We start from the raw sequence: 24,884 nt of genomic DNA on the forward strand, positions 1-24,884 counted from the left end.
ACTCATCTTCCTAGATGACAATTTTACACAATTTTAACTATGAAAACAAAGGAGTGGATTTAGGAGCAATCTTAAGTGACCCTGTAAGAGCCCAGACTAAAATCCAATGTTACATCTCCTGATCCACCTATACATGGCTGTGTACTGATGCTTTCCATCCATCCATCAGTCATTGTTTCCAAAATAGGTTGATTGCTCAAAACATAAAAGGGAATGTGCAGGAAAGTGCCAAGCTCTGTGTTACAATACTTCAAACACCCTGAATCAACACTAGTAGAATAATTTTACATGCCCAAGGAAAACAGAAACATTTTAAAAAGGAGAGCAGTATGCAATAAGCAACATGCACAGGGTGTGTGCAAAAGATAGTTTCTTATAAGCATCAAATGGCTTAATACTGCAGGATGTGCAGGTTTCATGACCACTCAGTGAGTAGCTGATTGTACAGCTACTAACTGGGAGGATATGAGAATAAACAAAATATTCTATCCATATCTATAACCTCTTGTTTGCAGTGCCTTTCTATGTTTTTGTGCAACAGTCCACGCAAAACATGACACTGATTATCAATCTTTGGTCCAAGATATGTTTTTGTTCAATTTCCTTATATTCTCTTTATTCTGAAAACAAGCTAAAATAGTACAAATATGCCCTTGTCTTGAGTGGTGCTTACCTCAATGTAGCAGTGTTCTCTGTTCGGTCTTGTGGAGGGAAAAGATAAATCCAAGAAGTCCACAAAGTAGTCATAACCATTAGAGAGTTGTTCAAAGTTGTCATCTGTTTCAATCATCTACAAGAATGAGGGGGAAGTAGAGAGAAAAACATATGTCAGTTTATCTAACATGTTAATGCTGAGTACAAAAGTGGCCAAAGGTTAGGGTTTGCTTTTAAGCAGCCAAAGCAAGAAAAAAAAACAGTGTCCTCCTCTACACATTGTGGGCTCTTGAACCAGAGTGATAGAAAAGGGCTGGACAGTCCCCTATTCCCGAGTTGTCCAGGGAGAACAGTGTTGGAGAGTTATAGGAAAAGTCCCGTCTTCAGCCAGTGAATGATTGTGCATATTGAAGCCACAGCACCAGCAGTAAGGGAAAGTTCTGACTGTGCTCCTGGATTGAACAGCAACTCAGATTTGTTGACCTTTTTTATTGAAGTCGCTGGATAGTTTCCTGAAAGAAGTGCCATATAGATTATGATCAATAATTCTGATTGGCAGTTGGCCACGTTAGACTTGATGCTTGATTTTGTAGTTATAGAATCTGACCCGTGGTCCCACTTGAAGAAAGAAAAATTACTGTTATGAACTGTCCAACTTTGGCTTTCACTTTTTCTGTTATTTAGTATTTCAGATGATTCATAGGTTTGTGTACTGTTATTGTTTAGCTATGTTCTGTTATTGTTCTCCAAGTGTTTTGTCTATGCTTGATGCTTAGACTTTATATTTGAGGTTTAACTTAAGTAAATCCTTTTATGTTTGGTTTAGTTCGTTTTTGAATTTATTTATTAGATGTCAATCTCCATTAAATACCCACAGTATCTCCTCTCTCCCTCGGCTGCAGTCTGTTAACATTTAACTGCTTTTGTTTAGCAGTTACTTTCCCACACTGAATATCTCTTGCTTTAGCCAGGTCTTTTCCAGATCCTCCCAGCCAAATTCGCGGTGCTGTGTTTTCATGCTATTCCAGTTGTTTCCTTGTATTCTGTAAGTTTGCTCATTTTCTATTAAAACCATGTTTGATCATGGTTCTGCCTAGCTTCTGCTTGCGTTTGATTCCACCATCATCACTTACTACAGTCAGTTATGCAAAGGCAATGAGATGGCCTGCCCCTGTGAATTTCTAGTTCTTTCCTTTTTTTTTTTTAAATCGTCCCGGTAGACTCACAACCAGTTGAGGTGTATCAAAATGGCTGATTGTGTCAACCAACGTAATGTTAACCTAATAACATACTGCTGTGAATTTGTAAACCTTTAATATGTGCTAACAAAGCCGTGTATTCCATAAATATTAACATTTTAAAGTAATTTAAAAAAGTTAGAAACAGCTAAAATGTGGTCTGTCTAATTATCTGTCAGCCTTCCACTTTAAGGACTTCTTCACTTTCCTACAAACTTACTGTGATATGACAACTTCAAAAAAAGGTATTATTAGTGGCAAAAAAGAATTGATAGAAAAAAGCAATGCAGTAGCCGTAAAATAAAAAGACCCAAGAGTTTCTGCAACAGGTGTTAAAGAAGAGTAGATGCGATCCTTCTGGTCTAATATATTTACCCGGACCACCAGGTTGTAGTCTTGAAAGCCTGCCCAGGTGTAATAAAACTGGATCCAGTCTGAATGTTTAAATATCTCACTGTCCAAGGCGCTGTTCAGCTCATCTACATACAAGTCAAACTCCCAGCTGTCCTTGTAGATTTTGGTACTTGCTGGAGGATCAGTGATGGCCTTTCTGTAGTTGATCGTAGCAAAGGAAGTAAAGGAAATATAAAATGAGCATTGTTGTTGGATTGTACTTTAACAATTTTTGTACATTTGTTTATACAGTCTGTCCATCCATCTATCCATAGGCTGGTGCATATCTCCAGTGGTCACTAGGAGTTCCCCTTATGATGAATCACCCTATTTGTTTACATTATTGTTAGGGGGAAAAAATTATTTGCCGAAGTGAAACTTCACAACAGCTACACTCATTTCTATTTCAAGGTTAAAATGAGTATGAAATAAATTCCATGGTTCCACAGCTTTTACAGCAACGTTTTTTCCAGAAGTGCCTTAAGAGTCTAAGTAAGCTTCTAACGTCATTGCTGTCAAACTCTGCTGTAGTACCTGGCCCAGTCTATGTCTCAATCTGTTTATTCTATAGTTTTCATAACACAGAAAATGAGCCAGAAACTGCAGCCTGTTAGTACTGTGTCCATCCAGTTTGCTTGTTGCTGTGTGGCACAACACAAGAAACTTCTGAGTAGGAGCAAGAAAGCTGCACTAAAAACCCATGAAAGATGGAGTTGCAAGACACAGCTGACTGAAAAAAAATCTATTCATTTTTACTGCTCTTGAATTAAAACAAAAGAACTAAGTGAACCTCAAGGGTGCACTGTAGCTCCAAGTCAAAGGAAAAGCTTTAAAATTCAGTGTAAGCTGTGTTTTTCCAGAGACTGAACTGTATCAAACATCAGATATGCAGCATATTTGGGTAAGGACTCTTTTACACTGAATATAGAAGCGCTGAAAATAGAACTGAGAATTTGAATGCACATCAGACACAGCTGTCCAGCTTGGATAAAAAAAAAGCACCATCCATGACGTGAACACATGCTCACACTATAACTTAATAATAGGCATGCTGTCATTTCTTATTCTTATGCCTACATTTATTTAATTGCTTGCCTCTGAACCTTCCTGTGCTCTCTCTAAAAGTAATGCTTCCTATCCTAAAACAAGCCAGGTCCACAGGTAAGGGAGTAAGCATGCACTAAAGGACTAGCGTCTGGAGTGATGGTTGCTTAAGAGGTAGGTGTTTGTCCTGTAACCAGTTGGTTGCCAGTTTGAACCCCACCTCCGTCCATCTCAGTTGTTGTGTCCTTGGGCAAGACTCTTCACCCGTCTTGCTGATGGTGATGCCGATTGTAGGGCGTCCCACCTCTGTCAGTCTGTCCCAGGGCAGCTGTGCCTAAAGTGTAGCTTACCACAGTCAGTGTGCGAATGTGTGTATGAATGGGTGGATGACTGATTGTAGTGTAAAGCGCTTTGGAGGCCTCAAACTTGATAAAACTCTATACATTTACCATAAATATAAACAGTATCCAATTGAAATGGGGTGTAACTGAAATTTTGGTGTTCAAATTTTTTAATCACATGGGGAAAAATTGTCAAGCCAAAAGCACCCACACAGAACTGTCATGCACGGTTTTTACCTGTTCAACATAAACTAAGCATGCAATATTTGAATAAAATAAATAAAGTAGTAATTTTTTTTGTCTAAAAGAAATGTGTAAATCATTGGAGATTGCATGTTTGCCTATTAAAACATTTCTGGGCTCACTTTTAAAAAGACAAAAACAAAATTAGTCTATTCTCGGCAATAAAATAGGATTTGTGTCACACTTTCATTGAAAATGGTTGCTGATTTCAGCCAAGTTTTTTAAATAAACTAAAAGTGGATTTAGATGCATCAAAGTCTGCTTTTATATAAAAGTCAATAGAATCCCATTTACTGTAAAATTAAAGAGATTACAACATGCGTGGTTATTAAAAGACAAATACTTTTGTTGTACCTAACATTTCCCATTGTAATAAGATTCTATTCTGTTGGCAATAATTTTGCCCAAACTGTATCATCAATGAATTGCTCTCGGGGGCCGCACAAGATCAGTCACGGGGCTGCCAATGGCCCCAAGGCCTTGCTTCAAACACCCCTGCTGCAACTGTATGTCAACATTTTTCCTGTTTTTGGTTTCAATCTGACTCAGCTTGACCTTGAAAAATTAATCAACAGTCTCTGCTTTTTTCTTTTCTGCATCTCACTGATACAATCTGGCAAAAAGACAAGGGTATGTTGAACAGTAACATGGGTCTGACTGACAGGATTGTAAGACTGCTTAATAGTACTTACATTGGCATGCCCAAAAAAACCAACATTTAAGCACTTTCAGTTGAATAGGCGCCACTCTTTCTGCTGAATGTGCTCTCTTGATGCAGGGGAACCAGATCTGTCCGGTATAACTCGCTTGGCACCATACGTGCATCAATCTATGTGGTTGTGCTTCAAGGTGGTAGTGGAGTGGAATGCAAGTAGGCAGCCTCAATGCTGACACAGCTGGCCCACAGAAACTGAGCAACGACAATGAAGCATTTATTTCTAGTTGAAGAAAGTGTGGCAGTTGAGTCACAGGAAAAGCATGGGTCTTTTAAAAAAAATATTTTTTCCAACAGTAGGCAGACAGGAAATAGGGGTGGAGAGAGGGGGAAGACATTCGGCAAAGGTTTCCAGTTCCAGTACTTGAACCCAGGACAGCCACTTCGAGGACTGTAGCCTGTATACACATGTCGTTCACTTAACCCCTACACCACGACGCCCATAGTGTTAACCACCGTGCCTAGGTAAAGTATTCATACTCCCTTTTTGTACATTTTGTCATGCTTTGGACACAAACTTTAATGGATTTTACAGGGATTTTATGTGGTAGACTTACATGGAGTTGTGCATAATTATAAAGGGTAAAGAATATGCTACATGGTGTCAAATATTTTCACCAAAACAACATCTAAAAAGTGTGGCATGCATCTGTTTTGAGCCCATTTTAATCAGATACCCCTAATTAAAATACAGTGAAACTGATTGCACCAGCAATGTGTAATTCTTTGTTTTTTGCATGAGGAACGTCCAATAGGACGTATAGAGATAGATACTAAAGAAAAATCATAAAAGCCTTTTTTGGGAGGATAAGATATTTTGTAATACAGAAATGAAGGCTTACTGAAAGGTATTTACTGTATAGGCACTCAATAATTGGTCAGAGCTCCTTTCACATTGATTACTTTGCCATGCCACATTGGTGCAGGACCAAGGTTCCGCTGAGGTGTTAAGGAAGCCTAAGTAGGTTTAATAAGAGCCTTCAGCTCATCTGCCGGTGCCAAGTCCTGCTGGAAAATGAAATCAGCATTCCCACTGTTGGGACCCACAGCCATGGATTTCAACATTAAACTCCGGTATAAACTTTTCTGGAACTTTCAAAATAAATTGCATTAACCTACTTCCGGCACAGCCAAGCAAACTGTAGCAGCGGACTTCCCATGATGCCACTGGCTGCATAAAAGCACCCCCTTCCAATGGTCCGATCTCTTCCACACCGGTGATCATTGGGATAGGAGGGGAAACAAGCGCGCTAATGTCTCTTTGCTGGCAAAAAGACATAAACACTTCAAACTGGATCCAAGGATGTCATACGATCATCGATCATATGCAAAGTTAAGTACGAATGAAATTCTGTATGTGTATCCAATATTTTCATTTATGAACGGGGAAATTAAGGTGTAAGCATTGCTTACTTTCTCTCTGAGGCCTGCAGAAGCAAACTGTCCCAGAGAAGTTCCCTACACAAATGCGGTCTCTACAAAGCCAAGCGGAGTGATTTTCCCTGTCTGAGAGAAGGACAACAGGAGCCGCATCAACGTGGTTACGGTAACGTGCAATTTTGGCCGGCCGACAGAACAGCCGCCACTCCCCACAGCTAAGGAGGCTAACTGCTCAAAGACCGTGGATGTTTCTTCAAACTTGTGTGTTTGATTCTGGTGCTAAGCTATCAGCTTCTTTTGTTAGCTCAACTGCTAACCGGTAAGAACACGTCCTTGCTACTAAAGAGTATTTAACAGAAAGGTTGTTAGTTTTCAAGCTAGTGAATAATAGTCCCTAAACATCATTTTACTAAATTTGATAACTAAGTAAACACCATTAAGCCCCATTTCTCCAGAAAGATTTGGCTCTTTTCCAAAATACTCCCTCAATAATACAGGTCCTCAAAATATTAGCATATTGTGATAAAGTTAATTATTTTCCATAATGTAATGATGAAAATTTAACATTCATATATTTTAGATTCATTGCACACTAACTGAAATATTTCAGGTCTTTTATTGTCTTAATACGGATGATTTTGGCATACAGCTCATGAAAACCCAAAATTCCTATCTCACAAAATTAGCATATTTCATCCGACCAATAAAAAAAAAGTGTTTTTAATACAAAAAACATCAACCTTCAAATAATCATGTACAGTTATGCACTCAATACTTGGTCGGGAATCCTTTTGCAGAAATGACTGCTTCAATGCGGCGTGGCATGGAGGCAATCAGCCTGTGGCACTGCTGAGGTCTTATGGAGGCCCAGGATGCTTCGATAGCGGCCTTTAGCTCATCCAGAGTGTTGGGTCTTGAGTCTCTCAACGTTCTCTTCACAATATCCCACAGATTCTCTATGGGGTTCAGGTCAGGAGAGTTGGCAGGCCAATTGAGCACAGTGATACCATGGTCAGTAAACCATTTACCAGTGGTTTTGGCACTGTGAGCAGGTGCCAGGTCGTGCTGAAAAATGAAATCTTCATCTCCATAAAGCTTTTCAGCAGATGGAAGCATGAAGTGCTCCAAAATCTCCTGATAGCTAGCTGCATTGACCCTGCCCTTGATAAAACACAGTGGACCAACACCAGCAGCTGTTTGTGCAGCGTTTTCTGCCACACTTTTTCCTTCCCACAGACTTCCCACTGAGGTGCCTTGATACAGCACTCTGGGAACAGCCTATTCGTTCAGAAAGGTCTTTCTGTGTCTTACCCTCTTGCTTGAGGGTGTCAATAGCGGCCTTCTGGACAGCAGTCAGGTCGGCAGTCTTACCCATGATTGGGGTTTTGAGTGATGAACCAGGCTGGGAGTTTTAAAGGCCTCAGGAATCTTTTGCAGGTGTTTAGAGTTAACCCGTTGATTCAGATGATTAGGTTCATAGCTCGTTTAGAGACCCTTTTAATGATATGCTAATTTTGTGAGATAGGAATTTTGGGTTTTCATGAGCTGTATGCCAAAATCATCCGTGTTAAGATAATAAAAGGCCTGAAATATTTCAGTTAGTGTGCAATGAATCTAAAATATATGAATGTTAAATTTTCATCATGACATTATGGAAAATGATTAACTTTATCACAATATGCTAATATTTTGAGAAGGACCTGTATTTCTTTAAATATTATTTTAATAAATAAAGGCAGCTAATTAGACCCGTTGAGAAATGGTCATCCAGAACTTTAATTTTATTCAGCAGATCATTATTTAAAACATAATTTTATTAAAATAATATTTTATCTGATCTTGCATTGTGAATGGTTGTCTAAACGTTTGCTGATTATTGCCTAAGTTGGTTCCAAGACTAACTTAACTTCATTTCCAGATTCTTCAAGATAATCCTTGGTTCTCAAACATAAATAACATTGCATGGTAATGTTGCATCACTCTTTTTGGTCATGATTTTCAATCATCTCTCGTCAACTTGTTTATATTGTACATAGCCCATTAGTCTTCCCTATTCTTTAATTCTGCTTGGTAGTTTAGTTGGATTGTTTTAGCATAGTGAAGAGTTTGTTGATTGAAATATGTTTGACTTTGAGTTGACTTATTTTTGTTAATAAATTCTTGTATTTTAAGAAATTGTGTGAATTCATTCCATGTGTGTGCAGAGTTTTTGCTGTTCAATAATGTCAGAGCTCATCTCACACCTTTCTATTTTGTCCTGATACCATCACCTTACTGGGATGGTATTCACAGGACAACCCTTAACAGACCAAAATATTATTTGATAAAATATTAAAATATTAATATTAAATAATATTCTCAGATTCATAATCCTAACACCACTAAGCATGTCAGCAGAGGGAAGGATGCGTTGCTCTAAATTTTCCTGGCACGTTGCTGAGATGATAGCTCTTCTGATGTTTTCCTTGTTTCAAAAGTGGTTTAGCTCTAGGAATGTAAAAGCTGTAGCTCATGACAAGGCCACTTGTGTGTGTGTGTGTGTGTATGTTTCCAGCTACACTCCACACTTTATTTGCCAATCCTCTCAAGGTTGCTGTTATTCCTGCTACACTTTGACCTCCCACTTAACTTTCTATTAGTATGCTTGGATACAGCAGCTATTTATGAACTAGCTTCTTTGGAAATGACCCTCCCTGTGGAAAGTACCAGTGACTGTCTGCTGAGCAACTGTGGCATAGGCAGTCTTACCCATGATTCTGTTGGCCATAGCAAAACATTTCTGCATTAAAAGTATCTTTTTCTACTGCTCTTAATATAAACTGCATCTAAAGCAATAGATAAAACACAGTTTTCCCCTATATATATATACATATGAGCTTTACCCTGAACTTGCCCCACGCCTCTGGTTTTCTATCCGTTCATTTGAGTCATTTCTTGTTTTCTTACCACTCTTCCTGTAGTTCTTTAAGATAAAATAAGATAAAATCTCCACACCCATCACAATTTACACCCAGTACTTATGCCCAACATGAAGACATAGAGACAACTTTGAGTTATTGTAAACCTGCTTGAGGGGTCTTTCAGTGCAAGGCAAAGGTCCAGCATGGCGCCAGGCTTGGGCGTCCACGTCTTGGTGTCTGGTGCAAGCTTATTGATCAGTGCATTGAGGTCCTCTGGGCTATTTTTGATGTTTGTATTCTTAATGTACCTTCACACATATAGACAGAAGAGACAAAAATAACAATTAGAAAGACAACGTACAATTTACCAGTTAATGCATTGAGTGTTTTAGTTACTATTTTCTATACTGTAGATTTTTCTATCCGCCTGCACCTTCATCAGGGCAGCACAATGTGAAGGCTATGAAGCCCATTCCCGTGGCCTTTATGCATAAGCCATTGGTAATGTATGAACCCTGACCAACCCTTCTGTGTAAACTCAACTTGTCTGATGGATGAGCTTCCACAAAATATCCAGCAAAGGGGCAGTAGATCCTTGGCTGTAGTGATTTGACCAGCGTAGCTTTGTAGTTCAATAACTTTTTCCTTTCATTCTTGATGAACTCTGCCTTCCAAGAGCCTGAGAATAAAATAAAAGGACAGGAATAACATTTAGGATTATTTTATTTTTCATATATTTTTTTAAGTACAACAGGAAGTAATTCTTGAGTTGTTATTCACTTGTATGACAAAGTTGGCTAATGTTGTCAACAATTTTGAGTACACGGTAGAAAATAGAAAGGGTGAGAAAATAACAGACCGGAATTAAACTATTTATAAGCACTGATTAAATAACGTAACTAAAGTGGTCATCTGCTTCCCAGCTTCTTTTTAAAGCTTTAGGGTGTGTGTGGACTACAGGTCCTTCTCAAAATATTAGCATATTGTGATAAAGTTCATTATTTTCCATAATGTAATGATGAAAATGTAACATTCATATATTTTAGATTCATTGCACACTAACTGAAATATTTCAGGTCTTTTATTGTCTTAATACGGATGATTTTGGCATACAGTTCATGAAAACCCAAAATTCCTATCTCACAAAATTAGCATATCCTTAAAAGGGTCTCTAAAGGAGCTATGAACCTAATCATCTGAATCAACGAGTTAACTCTAAACACCTGCAAAAGATTCCTGGGGCCTTTAAAACTCCCAGCCTGGTTCATCACTCAAAACCCCAATCATGGGTAAGACTGCCGACCTGACTGTTGTCCAGAAGGCCACTATTGACACCCTCAAGCAAGAGGGTAAGACACAGAAAGACATTTCTGAACGAATAGGCTGTTCCCAGAGTGCTGTATCAAGGCACCTCAGTGTCTGTGGGAAGGAAAAAGTGTGGCAGAAAACGCTGCACAACGAGAAGAGGTGACCGGACGCTGAGGAAGATTGTGGAGAAGGGCCGATTCCAGACCTTGGGGGACCTGCGGAAGCAGTGGACTGAGTCTGGAGTAGAAACATCCAGAGCCACCGTGCACAGGTGTGTGCAGGAAATGGGCTACAGGTGCCGCATTCCCCAGGTCAAGCCACTTTTGAACCAGAAACAGCGGCAGGAGCGCCTGACCTGGGCTACAGAGAAGCACCACTGGACTGTTGCTCAGTGGTCCAAAGTACGTTTTTTGGATGAAAGCAAATTCTGCATGTCATTCGGAAATTAAGGTGCCAGAGTCTGGAGGAAGACTGGGGAGAAGGAAATGCCAAAATGCCAGAAGTCCAGTGTCAAGTACCCACAGTCAGTGATGGTCTGGGGTGCCGTGTCAGCTGCTGGTGTTGGTCCACTGTGTTTTATCAAGGGCAGGGTCAATGCAGCTAGCTATCAGGAGATTTAGGAGCACTTCATGCTTCCATCTGCTGAAAAGCTTTATGGAGATGAAGATTTCATTTTTCAGCACGACCTGGCACCTGCTCACAGTGCCAAAACCACTGGTAAATGGTTTACTGACCATGGTATCACTGTGCTCAATTGGCCTGCCAACTCTCCTGACCTGAACCCCATAGAGAATCTGTGGGATGTTGTGAAGAGAACGTTGAGAGACTCAAGACCCAACACTCTGGATGAGCTAAAGGCCGCTATCGAAGCATCCTGGGCCTCCATAAGACCTCAGCAGTGCCACAGGCTGATTGCCTCCATGCCACGCCGCATTGAAGCAGTCATTTCTGCAAAAGGATTCCCGACCAAGTATTGAGTGCATAACTGTACATGATTATTTGAAGGTTGACGTTGTTTGTATTAAAAACACTTTTTTTTTATTGGTCGGATGAAATATGCTAATTTTGTGAGATAGGAATTTTGGGTTTTCATGAGCTGTATGCCAAAATCATCCGTATTAAGACAATAAAAGACCTGAAATATTTCAGTTAGTGTGCAATGAATCTAAAATATATGAATGTTAAATTTTCATCATTACATTATGGAAAATAATGAACTTTATCACAATATGCTAATATTTTGAGAAGGACCTGTATATCTGTCCTCCTCTGGTTCAAATCACTTAGGTCATTCTACACTAAACAGAGATTCTTTAGCACGCAATTCAAGATTTATCATAACTTTGTTCCATTTCTGAAACAGAAAAGAACATTTTCAATGCTTTTCGGCATTAATTTGAGAACAGTAGTAAATCTGTAATATACAGTATATACTTTAAAACTTTGACTGGATAATTCTACATTGATTAAAGGTTACTTAAAACACAGTTTCTGATCCATGACGGTTTTACTCTACTTGTGAAATAGATCCATCCATATATCACATCTCATCCAATCAATGTACTTGTCTGACATCATCCACTGTAAACTACAGGTCCTTCTCAAAATATTAGCATATAAGGACCTGTATGTATGCACTGTATGGTCTGTGGCTCCTATTTGGGATAATATCTGCCTTAGTGAACTGCAGCGGGATGAACAGACAGCCTCTCGGCAACCAAACCTTGAACTCTGGGTCTTGTGAACCAGGTAAAGTGTACTTTCTCATCTCGTGAGCTGGAAGTTTTGCTACACCACTAGAAGGGTATCTGAATAACTAATCACTCTACGTTTAAAACTTTATATTTATTTTTATATGAAACACAGATTTCATTACACCACCAAGTTATGTGATCCATAAAATTAAGTTAAGCTTACTGCTGTATTTTCCCCCTTGAAAAGTCATTGGAAATCCAGAAGCACCACCAGCAAAATCACTCATCATCAGGTCCACATTTTGTGGAAGTCTGCCACCATTCGGTCTGGTGCAGTCCACTGTGTTTAGGATCATGTGACCTGCAATCAATTTCAAACATCTGATCCACTGTTAGAGAATTGATGTAAAATCCATGTACCTCTTGTACCTTTATAGTCAACAATGATGCAGGTGTCCATTTCAGGATGGACACCGTCCATCAGAATCATGAACCTCAGGCTTTCATCAACCTGAAAATGTAAAATTGACATAAAATTAAAGTTTTAGAACAACAAACCTTTTTTAAACCTGCCTTTAATAAGCAACATAAACAGAAACTTACGTTCTGCCAAACACCAAAAGGAGTGACTTTGATATTGGTCAGCTTGACTTTGCTTTGCTCTAAATACCTGATGTACCGTGAAGAAAAAAGATGAAAGTAAATAATATAGCTTGAATACAAGAAAAAAGAATATTTTTTCAGGATATTTTAGAAGCTAAATAAGAAAAACATCTCAAATACATGAAAATGGCATGATAAATGACTGTTCATTTTAAATACTGAAGCATAATAACTGAAGAAAAACTATGGAGTATGCAACACATTATGAAATGTTATCTTTAAGGGATGGTTAAAAATTATAAAGGGATGAATAAAAAGATATCATTAAAATAATTATTTGAAGTTGAACCTTCAATGTCAAAAGTTACAATAGCAGTTTCCAAGAAGGGTTTAGACTTGGAAAACCAAGTTCAAAAGAAAGGCCGTGTTGGTCTCAGGATGTAGTATTTTTATTCTGTGAAAGCAACGTTAATGCAGAAATACACCACATTTTACAGGCAGGTCCAGTTGCTTCAATACAAGCTCAAATAATCATTCCTCCTCCACCATCCTGAAGCAACAAAGTTCAAGACCTGGATGTTTGTCAATATGATGTTTTATTTCTGAAGCACTGTGTTGTATGGCAGATGTAAAAAGGGCTGGCCTCTTCTGAAAGGGTCCACTTTTGTCATGTCAAGTCCAAAGAACATTTTACGAAAAGTCTTGAGGGCCATCAATATGTTTTTTTAGCAAATGTGAAATGAGCCAAAAACAAAGAAAAATGGTAAATATCAGTTTGTTTGTGATTAGAAAATAGGGCAATAATATTTTCATATATGGCTCGGTTGGTTTGGAAAGATTTATTTCCCTTAATAAATGAAGTATTCATTTGAAAACAAAGATCTGAAACATTTAGGTGTGACAAGAAAGTAAAAGCACAACTGTGTAATGGGACGGAACCTCGCAGCAAACTATACGTTTATGGTGTTGTCTCTTTATTGTCCTCTCAACTTCCAGTTAACTGAGGCAGCAAGCTGATTACTCTGAACCTAATTCTGCAGATAGCTTATCTTCTGTTAAGCTTCAGTTTGCCGAAATGAGAACTGAAACTAGCTCTTAGCATAAATACCTCAGCGAACAATAACTGAATTTGTAAGGAAACTGGAAAAATTTGCATTTCCTGCGAAAATGCAGTGTGAATGCAGTAAGCTGAATTTTTTAGATGAAAGCTGGCAGAAACAAGCTGAAATTGACTAAAGATAATCTGCTGAAATTTTATGAATTAGAAGAAAACAGAAATGCTAAACTCTTGTTGAAAGCTGGCAGAAAGTGGCTAAGGTTGACAGCAGAATATCAGCTGAAAAACCTTCAAAGCAAAGAAACAGTTAAGAAAAACTGTCATCTGATCTGTTTAAGCAGGAAGACTATTACCTGAAATACAGCGTAACAAGGTGATGTTACCTCAAAACTACTTGTTGAAATAGTTGTTGAAATGCAAAAACTGACAAAAACTTTAATAAAGCAGGAAAGAGCTGCCCATAGATGAGCTGAAAAGGCATAGACTGAAGCAAAAATATAGACTAAGAAGTTGAATTCAGTGCTAAAATATATTTTAAAAAGTTGCAGAAAATTTTTAAAAGAGTGAACTAACAACAAATACCTGAAGAAACACAAAAACAAACAGGTAATGTCCTAAAAAAGGCAATGTGTTCATCAGCTAAGAGAGAAGAGAGGATAAAGAGAAGCTAAAATGCTAACATTAGCAAATAGGCTACCACTAGCATGAAGGCTGATATTAATTTACCCCATCTACTATGCAAAAACAATGTATAAGCTAAAATGAGCTAAAATGCTAATGCTTACTACAGCCTATATTCAAAATTCTATGAAATTGCCCTTTAAAATTATTCACTCTTGTTCAGGTGTTGGAACAGCAGTAGAAGCTGTTTAAGTAGCTGACATCAAATGATCACAGTTTTTATGCTCCCCTGGGACCTATGAAGATGGTCTTATCATCATAAGTCACAGAGTAGTGGTTTCATTCTGGTTCTCACAGAGTTTTTGATTGGGGTTTTGTTCCTGATTATGATAGAGGGTTTTTCCTAGATCTGATCAAGATTTGTACCTGGTTCTGATAGTTAGGACCTGTTTCTAATGGATGCTTGTACATGGTTCTGGTTTAGATTTGTTCAAGGTTCTTATGGAGATTTTTGCCAGATTCTAGTGGAGTTGGGACCTGGTTTTGATTAAGGTTTCTTCCTGGTTGTGATAGAGTTTGGACCTAGATCTGATAGAGGTTTATACCTGATTCTGATGAAAATCTTTAGAAGGTTCTTAAACAGATTTTTTTTTCTGGTTCTGATGGAGCTTTTTGCCAGGTTCTGATGGAGTTTGAACCTGGTTCTTAAAGAGGTTTCTTTCTGGTTCTGATGGAGTTTGGACCTGGTTCCGATACAGGTTTGTACCTGGTTCTGATGGAGGTTTTTTCCTGGTACTGATGGAGTTTTTTGCCAGGTTCTGAAGGAGTTTGGACCTGGTTCTGATTGAGGGTTCCTCCTGGTTCTGAAGGTGATTTGGATCTGGTTCTGGTGGAGGGTCCCTAACTGGTTCTGATGGAGTTTGGGTCCAGTTCTGGTGGAGACTTGTTCCAGGTTCTGATGCTTCTTGGAACTGGTTCTGATAGAGGTTTCTTTCTGGTTCTGACTGAGTTTGGACCTGGTTCTGATAGTGGGTGACTAACTAGTCCTGATGGAGAATTTCTCCTGGTTCTGATGGAGTTTGGGTCTGGTTCTGATGTAGATTTGTTCCTGGTTCTGATGGAGTTTGGGTCTGGTTCTGATGGAGTGTTCCTAACTGGTTCTGATGGAGTTTTGGTCCGGTTCTGATGGATTTCTGAACTGGTTCTGATAGAGGTTTCTTTCTGGTTCTGATTCAGTTTGGACCTGGTTCTGATAGCGGGTGCCTAACTGGTCCTGATGGAGAATTCTTCCTGGTTCTGATGGAGTTTGGGTCTGGTTCTAATGGAGGGTTCCCAACTGGTTCTGATGGAGTTTGGGTACGGTTCTGATGGAGATTTGTTCCTGGTTCTGCTGGAGTTTGGATCTGGTTCTGATGAATGTTGGACCATGGTTCTGATAGAAGGGACCTCCTGATTCTGAAGGAGATTTGGACCTGGCTCTGGTGAAGTTTTCTTCCTGGTTCTGAAAGATTTGACCTGGTTCTCATAGACTTTGACCTGGTCCAGATGGAGTTTTGTACATGGCTCTGATGAAGATTTGTACCAGGTTCTGATGGAGTTTGGACCTGGTTCTGATGAATGTTTCTCCTTGGCTCTTATAGAATTTGGACCTATTTCAGATGGAGGTTTGTACATGGTTCTGATTAAGATTTGTACCTGGTTCTGATGGATATTGGACAAGGTTCTGATAGAGGTTCTTCCTGGTTCTGACAGATTTTGGACATGGTTCTGATGGAAGGTTCCTAACTGGTTCTGATGGAGATTTCCTCTTGGTTCTGATGGAGTTTGTGTCTGGTTCTGATAGAGACTTGTTCCAGGTTCTGATGCGCTAACAGCCTACATGCAAAACTCTATGAAATTGCCTTTTAAATTTAATCACTGTTGTCTAGCTGTTAGAACAGCAGTACATGCTGTTTAAGTACTCAACACAAAATGGCCGCCAGTAGCTGCCTCCTATGAAGATGGTCAAAGGGTTTGGGGTCGGGTCAGGTTTAGGCCATAGAAACGAATGAAAATGAATGGAAGTCAATGCAAAGTCCTCAAAAAGATAGTAAAACAGGGATGTGTGTGTGTACACGCGTGTGTGTGTGTGTGTGTGTCAGGGCTCTCCCTGTCTGAGTAGGAGACAGGGAGAGAAGAAAGGCAGAGTCACATACAGAATTCTACTGACTCTTGGCGATCGAGGGGGGTTTGACAGAAAACCGTGAGACCTAGAACAATTTTAAAGATATTTTAAAGATATTGTCTCAAAGCAGAGGCTTTGAGACAAACTGACCAAAAATGGTGACTTTAGAGTGAAATTTGTGGCCGTGACGGCGAGTTACAAATCATTTTTCCTGCAAAAAAACCCTGCTTTCTACACTAGTTAATTGCCATCTCCACTGTAGGAGTGGGATTTTCTCGCAAACTTTGTGTCGCTTGGAGTGTAATTGTAGAGAAACCGTAGCAGTTATCAACAAACCGTTTTCACTTCTGAAAAGCCGGCGGATTCTCTACAAATTGAAAGTTAAACTGTGTCTCTAGGTGAAAGTATGGCAATACAGCAAAGCCTCAAAAACAGTGAATTTTGAGAATTTCTTCCTCCCCTGACTCCATTCATTCCTATGGGATTTTTTTTGGGGGGGGTTCGTTCGTTAATTATGTCGCCATGGTAACTCCAAACGCCAACCAAAGTAATAGCACACCTCCCAGGACCGAGCCGGACGTTTTGATATATATATTGTGGGGGTGCGCGCTGCGGTTCGGGCCGCATTAAAGTGGATAGTTTTGACCAGGTGAATAACAATATGTGCCTGCATGCTTTGCATTGCAGGCCCCAACTTGAAAATTTCGGAAGAAATTTAGACGGGGCCTGCCTCTTGGTGCGTGCTTCTCGGACCGGTGCTTGCTATTTCTTTTATTGTCTATGCTATTATCAGCTTAAAATATTACTAGTAACTCTGGAAGACTGAGGCTTTTATTTTGAAATTTTCAGTAAGCCTTATTTTAAAAGGCCAACACTGGGTGAGCTCCAACATTAGTGTGAAGCCCAGTTCTGAAATGATCTATTGTTTAAAGTGTAAAGGCTTTTATTTTGTAGAGCATGTTTTGTCTTATTTTGAAAGTCCAGTATAATTGTACTTTCAGGTCTGGGTTAGTTCCATTAGTTAAAGAGAACCCGCTTGCTGTTTAAAAATCATTTTCTATACACTTGTCAGGTCAGAAAATCCATAGTAACTATGGAAGGTTGAGGCTTTTATTTTGAAAGTTTCAGTAACCCTTATTTCAAAGGACCAGCATAGTCCCATTTCCAACACTGGGTGAGCTCCAACATTAGTGTGAAGCCCAGGGCTGCAATCATCTATTGTTTAAAATGTAAAGGCTTTGATTTTGTAGAGCATTTTCTGTCTTATTTTGAAAGTCCAGTATAGTTGTCCTTTCAGGTATGGGTTACTTCCACTAGTTATATAGAAGCTGCTTGCTGTTCCAAAATCATTGTGTATACTGTTATCAGCTTAAAAAAATCAATAATAATTATGGAAGGTTGAGGCTTTTATTTTGAAAGTTTTAGTGCTCTTCTGAAATAATTGTGTATGCTATTATCAGCTTTCAAAAATCATTAGTAACCATGGAAGGGTGATGAAAGAAATTGCCCTTTAGGGTTAATCACTGTTGTCTGGGTGTTGGAACAGCAGTACATGCTGTTTAAGTATCCCACACAAAATGGCTGCCATGTAGTTGCCTCCTATGAAGATGGTCAAAGGGTCAGGGGTTGGGTCAGGTTTAAGCCATAGAAATGAATGAAAATCAATGGAAGTCAATGAAAGTCCTGAAATAGATAGTAATCCATGTATGTGTGTGTGTCTGTGTGTGTGGGTGTGTGTGTCCGAATGTGAGACAGACAGGCAGAAAGAAAGACAGAATCACATCCAGACATATACAGTCTGAGATACACAGAGCTATAAATAGAACAGTGAGGAATGAATCAGCCAATCAGCAAAGAGCGTCAGTGTAACTTGACACCTTTCTCACTCACGCAGCACCTCACTCTGTGTCTCGCCTGGTCTAGGCATTATAACATGGAGGTGCATGCTCCCGAACTACTGGCCATAACTTGGAAACCGTAGGGGCGATCGATGTCATTCTTGGACCGTTTTTATCAGAACGGAAAGGGGATCGAGAATATTAACACATTTTTGTTGAAAATATAATAATAAAGGCACAACACTGGGTGAAAAGAGAGTGAAAATTGAGAAAAAGGCAAAAACGCCTGAACATGCTCCCGAACAAAGTCTAATATCTCGGAATCCGTACATAGTATTTGAAATTTTTTTAAACTGTGGGCGACAGCTATCCTTCGTCCCCAATCATGGAGATTTTCATAGCTCTATGTCATTCACAGTATAAAATATGATTATGGAAATAAATGGTGTCACTCATGGATTACAGGTCAAGCTCTCATTGAAAATACATGGGAGAAGGCCTACAGAAATGTACTGACTCTTGGCGATTGAGGGGTGTTTGACAGAAAACTATGAGACTTGGAACAATTTTGAAGTTATTGTGTGAAAGCAGAGGCCCGGCACTACAAACTGACTGAAAATTGTGACTGTAGAGCGAAATTTGTGGCCGTGAGTGCCAGTTGAAACTAATTTTTCCTGAAAAAATCCCCTCTTTTTACACTCTAGTAACTGCCATCTCCACTGTTAAGAGTGTGATTTTCTGGCAAACTTTGTGTCGCTTGGAGTCTAATTTTAGAGAAACTGTAGCAGTTATCAACAAACCGTTTTCATTTCTGAAGAGCCGGCGGATTTTCCTACAAACTGAAAGTCAAACTGTGTTTCTAGGTGAAAGTATGGCGATACAGTAGAGCCTCAAAAACAGTGAATTTTGAGGATTCCTTCGCCCCTGACTCCATTCATTCCTATGGGGATTTTGGGGGCTGGTTTTTCGTTAATTACGTCGCCATGGTAACTCGAAACGCCAATAAAAGTAATAGCACACCTCACGGGACCGAGCCGGTCGTTTTGATGTATAAATTGTGGGGGTGCACGCAGCGGTTCGGGCCGCATTAATTTTGACGGAAGAAAAATAAATAAAGAGACCAGTTTAGAGGTGCATAGTAATAGGTGCCTGCAATGCACTGCTCTCCTATGCATTGTTATGGCAGGCCCCAATAAATAATAAAGAGTCCAGTTTAGAGGTGAATAGTAATAGTGAGAATGCATTCTCACTGATAAAGAATAAAGAAAAACAGGATCTCAATAGTGTGAATGCTGTAGGCATTCACACAATTATATTCATTGAAAGCCGACACCAGGTCTGGGTTGTATTTCATTTGAGAATAGACTGATCAAAAGGCTGGATTGAGTTATGAAGCAGAAAGAAACACAAACATGACATAAATGACTTAAAAATTTGTCATTTTAATTTTTATCATATTTATGTGTCCAGGAAGACAAGGCTGTTAAGAAGCTTGACTTGTTCAGCCCCAGCTTTCTTTTACTAAACAGCTGTAAATGGATTGGAATAAATTATTGTGTGAACTTGTGTTTGAATTGGACCTTTTTGCTTATTTTTATAAAGCGATGACAAGGCTTTTAATATGAATTGGTTATATTCACTAATCAGGCATAATATTATGATCATTGACAAGTGAAATGAATAACAGACCATCTCTAAATCATGTCACTGGATAATGGGTGGAATAAAATGGGGAAGTGCTCATAATGCCATGCTTGGTCACTGTATATAAAGCTGAATTAAACTGAACAGATTTGAAATGTAAGAAAGGACAGGCAATCATCATAAAAAAGCAAACTTTTATTAAAGAAATGACACTGATCTGATTCGTTGAAATAAAATACGTTCATGCGACTGTAGTAAAATCATATGGATTTACCAGTGGACTAAACAGAGCCCAGCCAATGCAATGTACTAACCAAAAAACTGGCCTGCTTGTGTCACCAACATATATGGGAACATCGGGCCTCCTCTCCGACAGCACTTTCAGGGTGGGGTAACTGGAAAACAAACAGAGCAGCTCACTCAGCATTTTATTAGTCCGTGGCTGGAAATGTTTTGTTAATCCAGATTTAATATTGATGGCAACCTTTATTGGCCATCATTATTTAGTTGGCAAAGTAACTGATGTGTGGTCTGAGAGCTCCACAATCTACATGTAGCACTTCCTGAAAATACGTTTTCAAAGATAAACGAAACTTTAAAAACTGATCAATAAACAGATTTTTATGAAAAATCAAAGGAGTTTAAATATTTTGCTACGGTATTTATAGTCCTTACACTTGTCCACATTTTCCACATTGAAGCAATTGCTAGAAGAAAGCAATAAGTCCAATGTACAGTTTGTCATAGGCATTTTGTCGTTTTTGTTCTAATTGCAAACCACTTTCTGTGTGAGATATCTGGGCCATCGCATTACCCTGAACATATCATCCCTATCACATATACCTATGTGTTTCATAAGGTGAATCCAAACATGGCAAATCCTACCAAAGGTTCCTTCCATTTTTTTTTTATCCTATCAGTTTGTGTGATCTTCGCTAGTCGGATCTTTTCCCATATGATATAAAAGTTTGAAAAACTTTAAGTTAATAGCAGTAACAGAGTTTACCTCAGGTGGTCAGAGTGCAAGTGGCTGATGTAGATCAGATCAGCTGCACAGAGTCTATCCAGGCAATCTGCCGGGGGCTCGTGGAGAAGCCACCAGCCTCGGGCAAAGGCAGGACCCCTCAGCCAGGGGTCAAACAGGAAGCACTTCTGTCCGAACTGAAGCTCCATGCAAGCGTGGGTGAGGTACGTTATCTGAACAGAAAGTTAAAGGTTTTATTTCTTTGGGACTAGTTTGGTCCCTTCTCAAAGTGTAGAAAGAAAAACAGGTCCTACTTTCACTTCTCCCTCCTGGAGCTCCAGAGGCTTTCTGGGGGCAGTCAGCCAGGGGTCAATTGGGCTCAGCTCCACGAGTTGCATCCCCCCTTCATCCAAGATCACAACTTCTGAGAGTAGGAAACAAATTTCAAATTGGGTTAAAATATTTAACCAATTTAAACAGTTTGGACGGGTTTACAACAGGAGGTTCAAAGTGTGACCCAGGGTCCACTGTGTTCCAACATTCAAATTAAAATGGATTAATAAAATACGTTTTCATTTTCAAAATGAAGCTGCATTTTTTGGAATCATAAAATTAAAAACAAATCATTCAAACTGCGTTTTCATTTTCTTCTTCAAGACTGCTTCTTCTGTTACTTTATTAAAATTTTAAATAAAATAACATTTAACATTTCATTTTCAAAACATGTCCCAGCAAAAAGTTACCAAAATTCACTTTAAAATGAAAAAGCATTTCTGTTAATCCATTTTAATTTTCAAATTTGACATTTCAAAGTCATAGCTGCATTTTTTTTGGCTCAAATGAAATTGCTAATAGATCTTTCAAACTGTGTTTTCATTTTCTTCATCAAGACTGCTTATTGTGTGACACAACTAAAGAGCAAACTGAGAGGAACATGCTTTTTCGTTTTCATGCCCGCCCACGTAGCAGTAGAGTGATGTCAATGGAAACTCTTCTTTTCCTGCCCCAGACTGCACCATTACGCATCTTGTATGCTAGGGAACGGTGTGCATTGCTCCTGAGACGAAATGAGATCACAAAGATTGTGTGTTCTATTTTATTGGATAAAAAGTTTGCTAAAATTATTGAATATAAGGAAACAAATCGGATTTTGTGACCCATAAGTACTTTCAAGTTGTCGATTTTGGCCCATGCTGGAAAACGATTGGACACCACTGGTTCTAACTAATCCTTTTATTAATTACTTATTATTCCTTATTAATTGGGGTCATCCCAGGACAGATTTTGCATTAGCAGAGTGTATGGTGCCAGTTCCCTTTAGTGAAAGTTTTCTTTGTCATTTTTCACTTTGTGTGCCCGTAAGCTCAGTTTCAACATTCATATCACTCATTTTCAACTGTGAATAAACAAAAACAACAACAAGTTGTGTTGTGCTTTATCGGTCTTTACACGCTGCCACAAGGCACAAACGCATTTACATGGGTAGCTGTTGAATGTTCACACTTTGAGATATGACTGAATAAAAGCCACCACAAAAATTAGCCGTTTATTAGGCAATAGCATCATCTCTGGAAAGCCGTAGGCCGAACGCTGTAACGCATCATAAAGCCAGTCCAATGCGTCATATGTTTGTATTTAATAAGGATGATTGCACTCACCAGAGACGTCTTGAATAGTAATCGTGCCTCATACCTTATTATTTGATCGGTCTTACTTGAGATGACAGGGATGGTTGAGTGAATGTAGCTCCTTTGTTTTCTCATGCATATTAGCTAGTCAGGTGGGCGTGCGCCAAACTTTTCCAGGTGAGTTGTCCTCTTCATAAAGTGGCATATCCTTTAATCCGAATGGTCAGGTTTTTTACTTTGTAGTAGCGACTATCAAATTCCATCCATTTTTAGTCGCTTCTGGGTGCGAGGGATCCAGGTCCTAACGCGCTCGTAAGGTAATGTCCGGACTGAGAGAAGTTTGGGAGTTTGGAATTTATTGAATACAAGCTGAGTATTGAATGAAATCCAAAATCCAGGGTGGCGGTTTATGGCAGCATGCAAAAGATGGCAATTATGGTCAATAGGTGGATATGATGAAGCCAAACCAGTATGCAACAGAGAGCGGTAAAAAACCATATGACCTCCACACACCCTAACACCTGATGCCCTCTAACCCTGAGACCTAAATAGATTTCCCCCACACCGCCACCAGTGGTAGAGTAAAATAAAGGTCAGAGTGTCAATTCACATATAAACAAAATACTGCCACCAAACAAACCGAATTAACAAAACTAAATAAGACAGACCCAAACTATGCCCAAACACCAAAAACCTCAAATGGCTCCTATATTAATCTTACAATTTTTTTTCTGGTAAGATGACACATTTGGTATGACAAAATCTCTAAATCTCTATTCTCACCTTCCAACTATCAATTAACGAAGGATGAATGACCAGCTTATTTAACTGACCAGAAATAAGTTACCATAACTTTATAAACTTTCGAATGAGATCACCAGACTGTGATATTATGGATCAGTTGCTGTTTGAATGTAATCCCAGGGAATTTGCCACCTGCATTAATGTTTCCATACCAAAACAAAAATAAAAGCATTTCGCTGAAGACTTATTGTCTTACCTTGAAAATAAAATGTGCCACTCACTCATCTTACCGAGTTCATCCTGCTGGAAGCTGTCAGGCGGGTTCACGTATTTCATTGATGAGATGTTTAACTTCCAGTTGTGTTTGGTGCATTTGACTGTCCTATGAGATTAGAGCAGCACATCAACCATAAGACGTCTCATTTTTAAAACTCTGTTTTTTGTTCCCAAGAAATGGCCTCACCTGCTATCCAAATCTTCTATATCCTTGATAAACACCCCTCCTTGGTGTTTGCACTGATTCTTGCATGCTTTAAAGCCACCACTGCTCTTGTATATGATGTAACATTTCCCATCGCTGGGGTTTTTCTTGAAGTTCACGCCATCTTTGAGCGAGTCCACCTCTTTAGTGTCCAATGACAGCACCACCTTGGATGTTTGGGCAGTCATTTATCCTAAAGATTAGTAAATAGACCAAAGAAAATGTCAGATTTAACCGTTTTGACAACTTAATCCCAAATAATCTAACAGTGAAAAAGGTGTAACAACCACATATTATAGACACATCCAGATACACCTTTTTTCTTACAATTTTGACCATTAAAACCCTAAATTGACCTGACCATTTACAGATGGGTGAGGGTTACCCATCAAAGTGACAGCAAATGCTTCATTGCATTTGTGAACCCGAAAAAGCCTAAGAGAGGTGGGGTGTGTCAGAATGTGCACAATCTTACAACCTGGCTCATGGGTTAAGACAAAACAATAGAAGACACAAGAGTATGATTTACAAATATTTATTTCAAAGAAAACAAGAAAACCAACCATAGTCCATTGTTTGAAGTTAGTAAAATCAGTCATGTCCATTAGAATGGGTGAAAATGTTAAATGTAAATGTTAAGGGGCAAACCAAGTAAAGCAAACCAAATCTGACCATGGAGGACAAGCATAACAAAGAGGGGGCAGCTGCACAGCAACCAAGCCTTCATAAAGGGTTAAAGATCAAACTCAGACCTTCTCAATCAGTATGCCTGCTGCACTCCAACCAATGGATCTGTTCCTGCAAAGGCTTAAACAATTCTCTCTCTCTCTCTCTTGAGTAGAAAGTAGAAAAACTTGAGTAGAGCCTTAGTTATGGTGGGTGCTGTGATTTTCCTAAGTGGTATGGTTTCAGGAAAACGAGTAGCAGCACACATGACTGTTAAGAGAAACTGATAACCAGTTTTTGTTGTGGGCAGAGGACCCACTCAATCTACCAAAACATGCTCCAAAGGCTCACCAACAGGCAGGCATGGGCTTAAGGGGAACAGGTGGCACTCTCTGGTTAGGTTTACCCACAATTTGGCAAACTATGCATGTTCTACAGAACCTGGCAACATCTTTCTTCAGCCCTGGCCAAATGAAATGCTGCAGAATGCAATCATAGGTTTTAGTAATTCCTAAATGACCTGACCATGGGTGTTCATGTGCCAGGTGAAGTATTTGTTCCCGG

At 39.2% G+C, this 24,884-nt stretch overlaps 1 protein-coding gene across 1 annotated transcript in view; it reads right to left on the minus strand.

Moving 5' to 3' along the window:
• LOC124883407 (cytidine monophosphate-N-acetylneuraminic acid hydroxylase-like) overlaps window positions 1-24,884 on the minus strand; it is a 47,571-nt gene that overhangs the window by 4,487 nt on the left and 18,200 nt on the right. The window contains exons 4-15 of the mRNA XM_047390534.1: window positions 23,637-23,847; window positions 23,464-23,555; window positions 21,116-21,225; window positions 20,844-21,034; window positions 20,152-20,232; window positions 12,514-12,580; window positions 12,340-12,421; window positions 12,134-12,271; window positions 9,452-9,587; window positions 9,073-9,216; window positions 2,268-2,442; window positions 674-790 (exon numbers count right to left, since the gene is read on the minus strand). Of these exons, the coding sequence (XP_047246490.1) occupies window positions 674-790; window positions 2,268-2,442; window positions 9,073-9,216; window positions 9,452-9,587; window positions 12,134-12,271; window positions 12,340-12,421; window positions 12,514-12,580; window positions 20,152-20,232; window positions 20,844-21,034; window positions 21,116-21,225; window positions 23,464-23,555; window positions 23,637-23,842 (1,539 nt within the window). The 5' untranslated portion in view covers window positions 23,843-23,847. The remainder of the gene's footprint in view (window positions 1-673; window positions 791-2,267; window positions 2,443-9,072; window positions 9,217-9,451; window positions 9,588-12,133; window positions 12,272-12,339; window positions 12,422-12,513; window positions 12,581-20,151; window positions 20,233-20,843; window positions 21,035-21,115; window positions 21,226-23,463; window positions 23,556-23,636; window positions 23,848-24,884) is intronic.

The sequence above is a fragment of the Girardinichthys multiradiatus genome, chromosome 17 (genome assembly GCF_021462225.1).
Source record: "Girardinichthys multiradiatus isolate DD_20200921_A chromosome 17, DD_fGirMul_XY1, whole genome shotgun sequence".
Lineage (NCBI taxonomy): Eukaryota > Metazoa > Chordata > Actinopteri > Cyprinodontiformes > Goodeidae > Girardinichthys > Girardinichthys multiradiatus.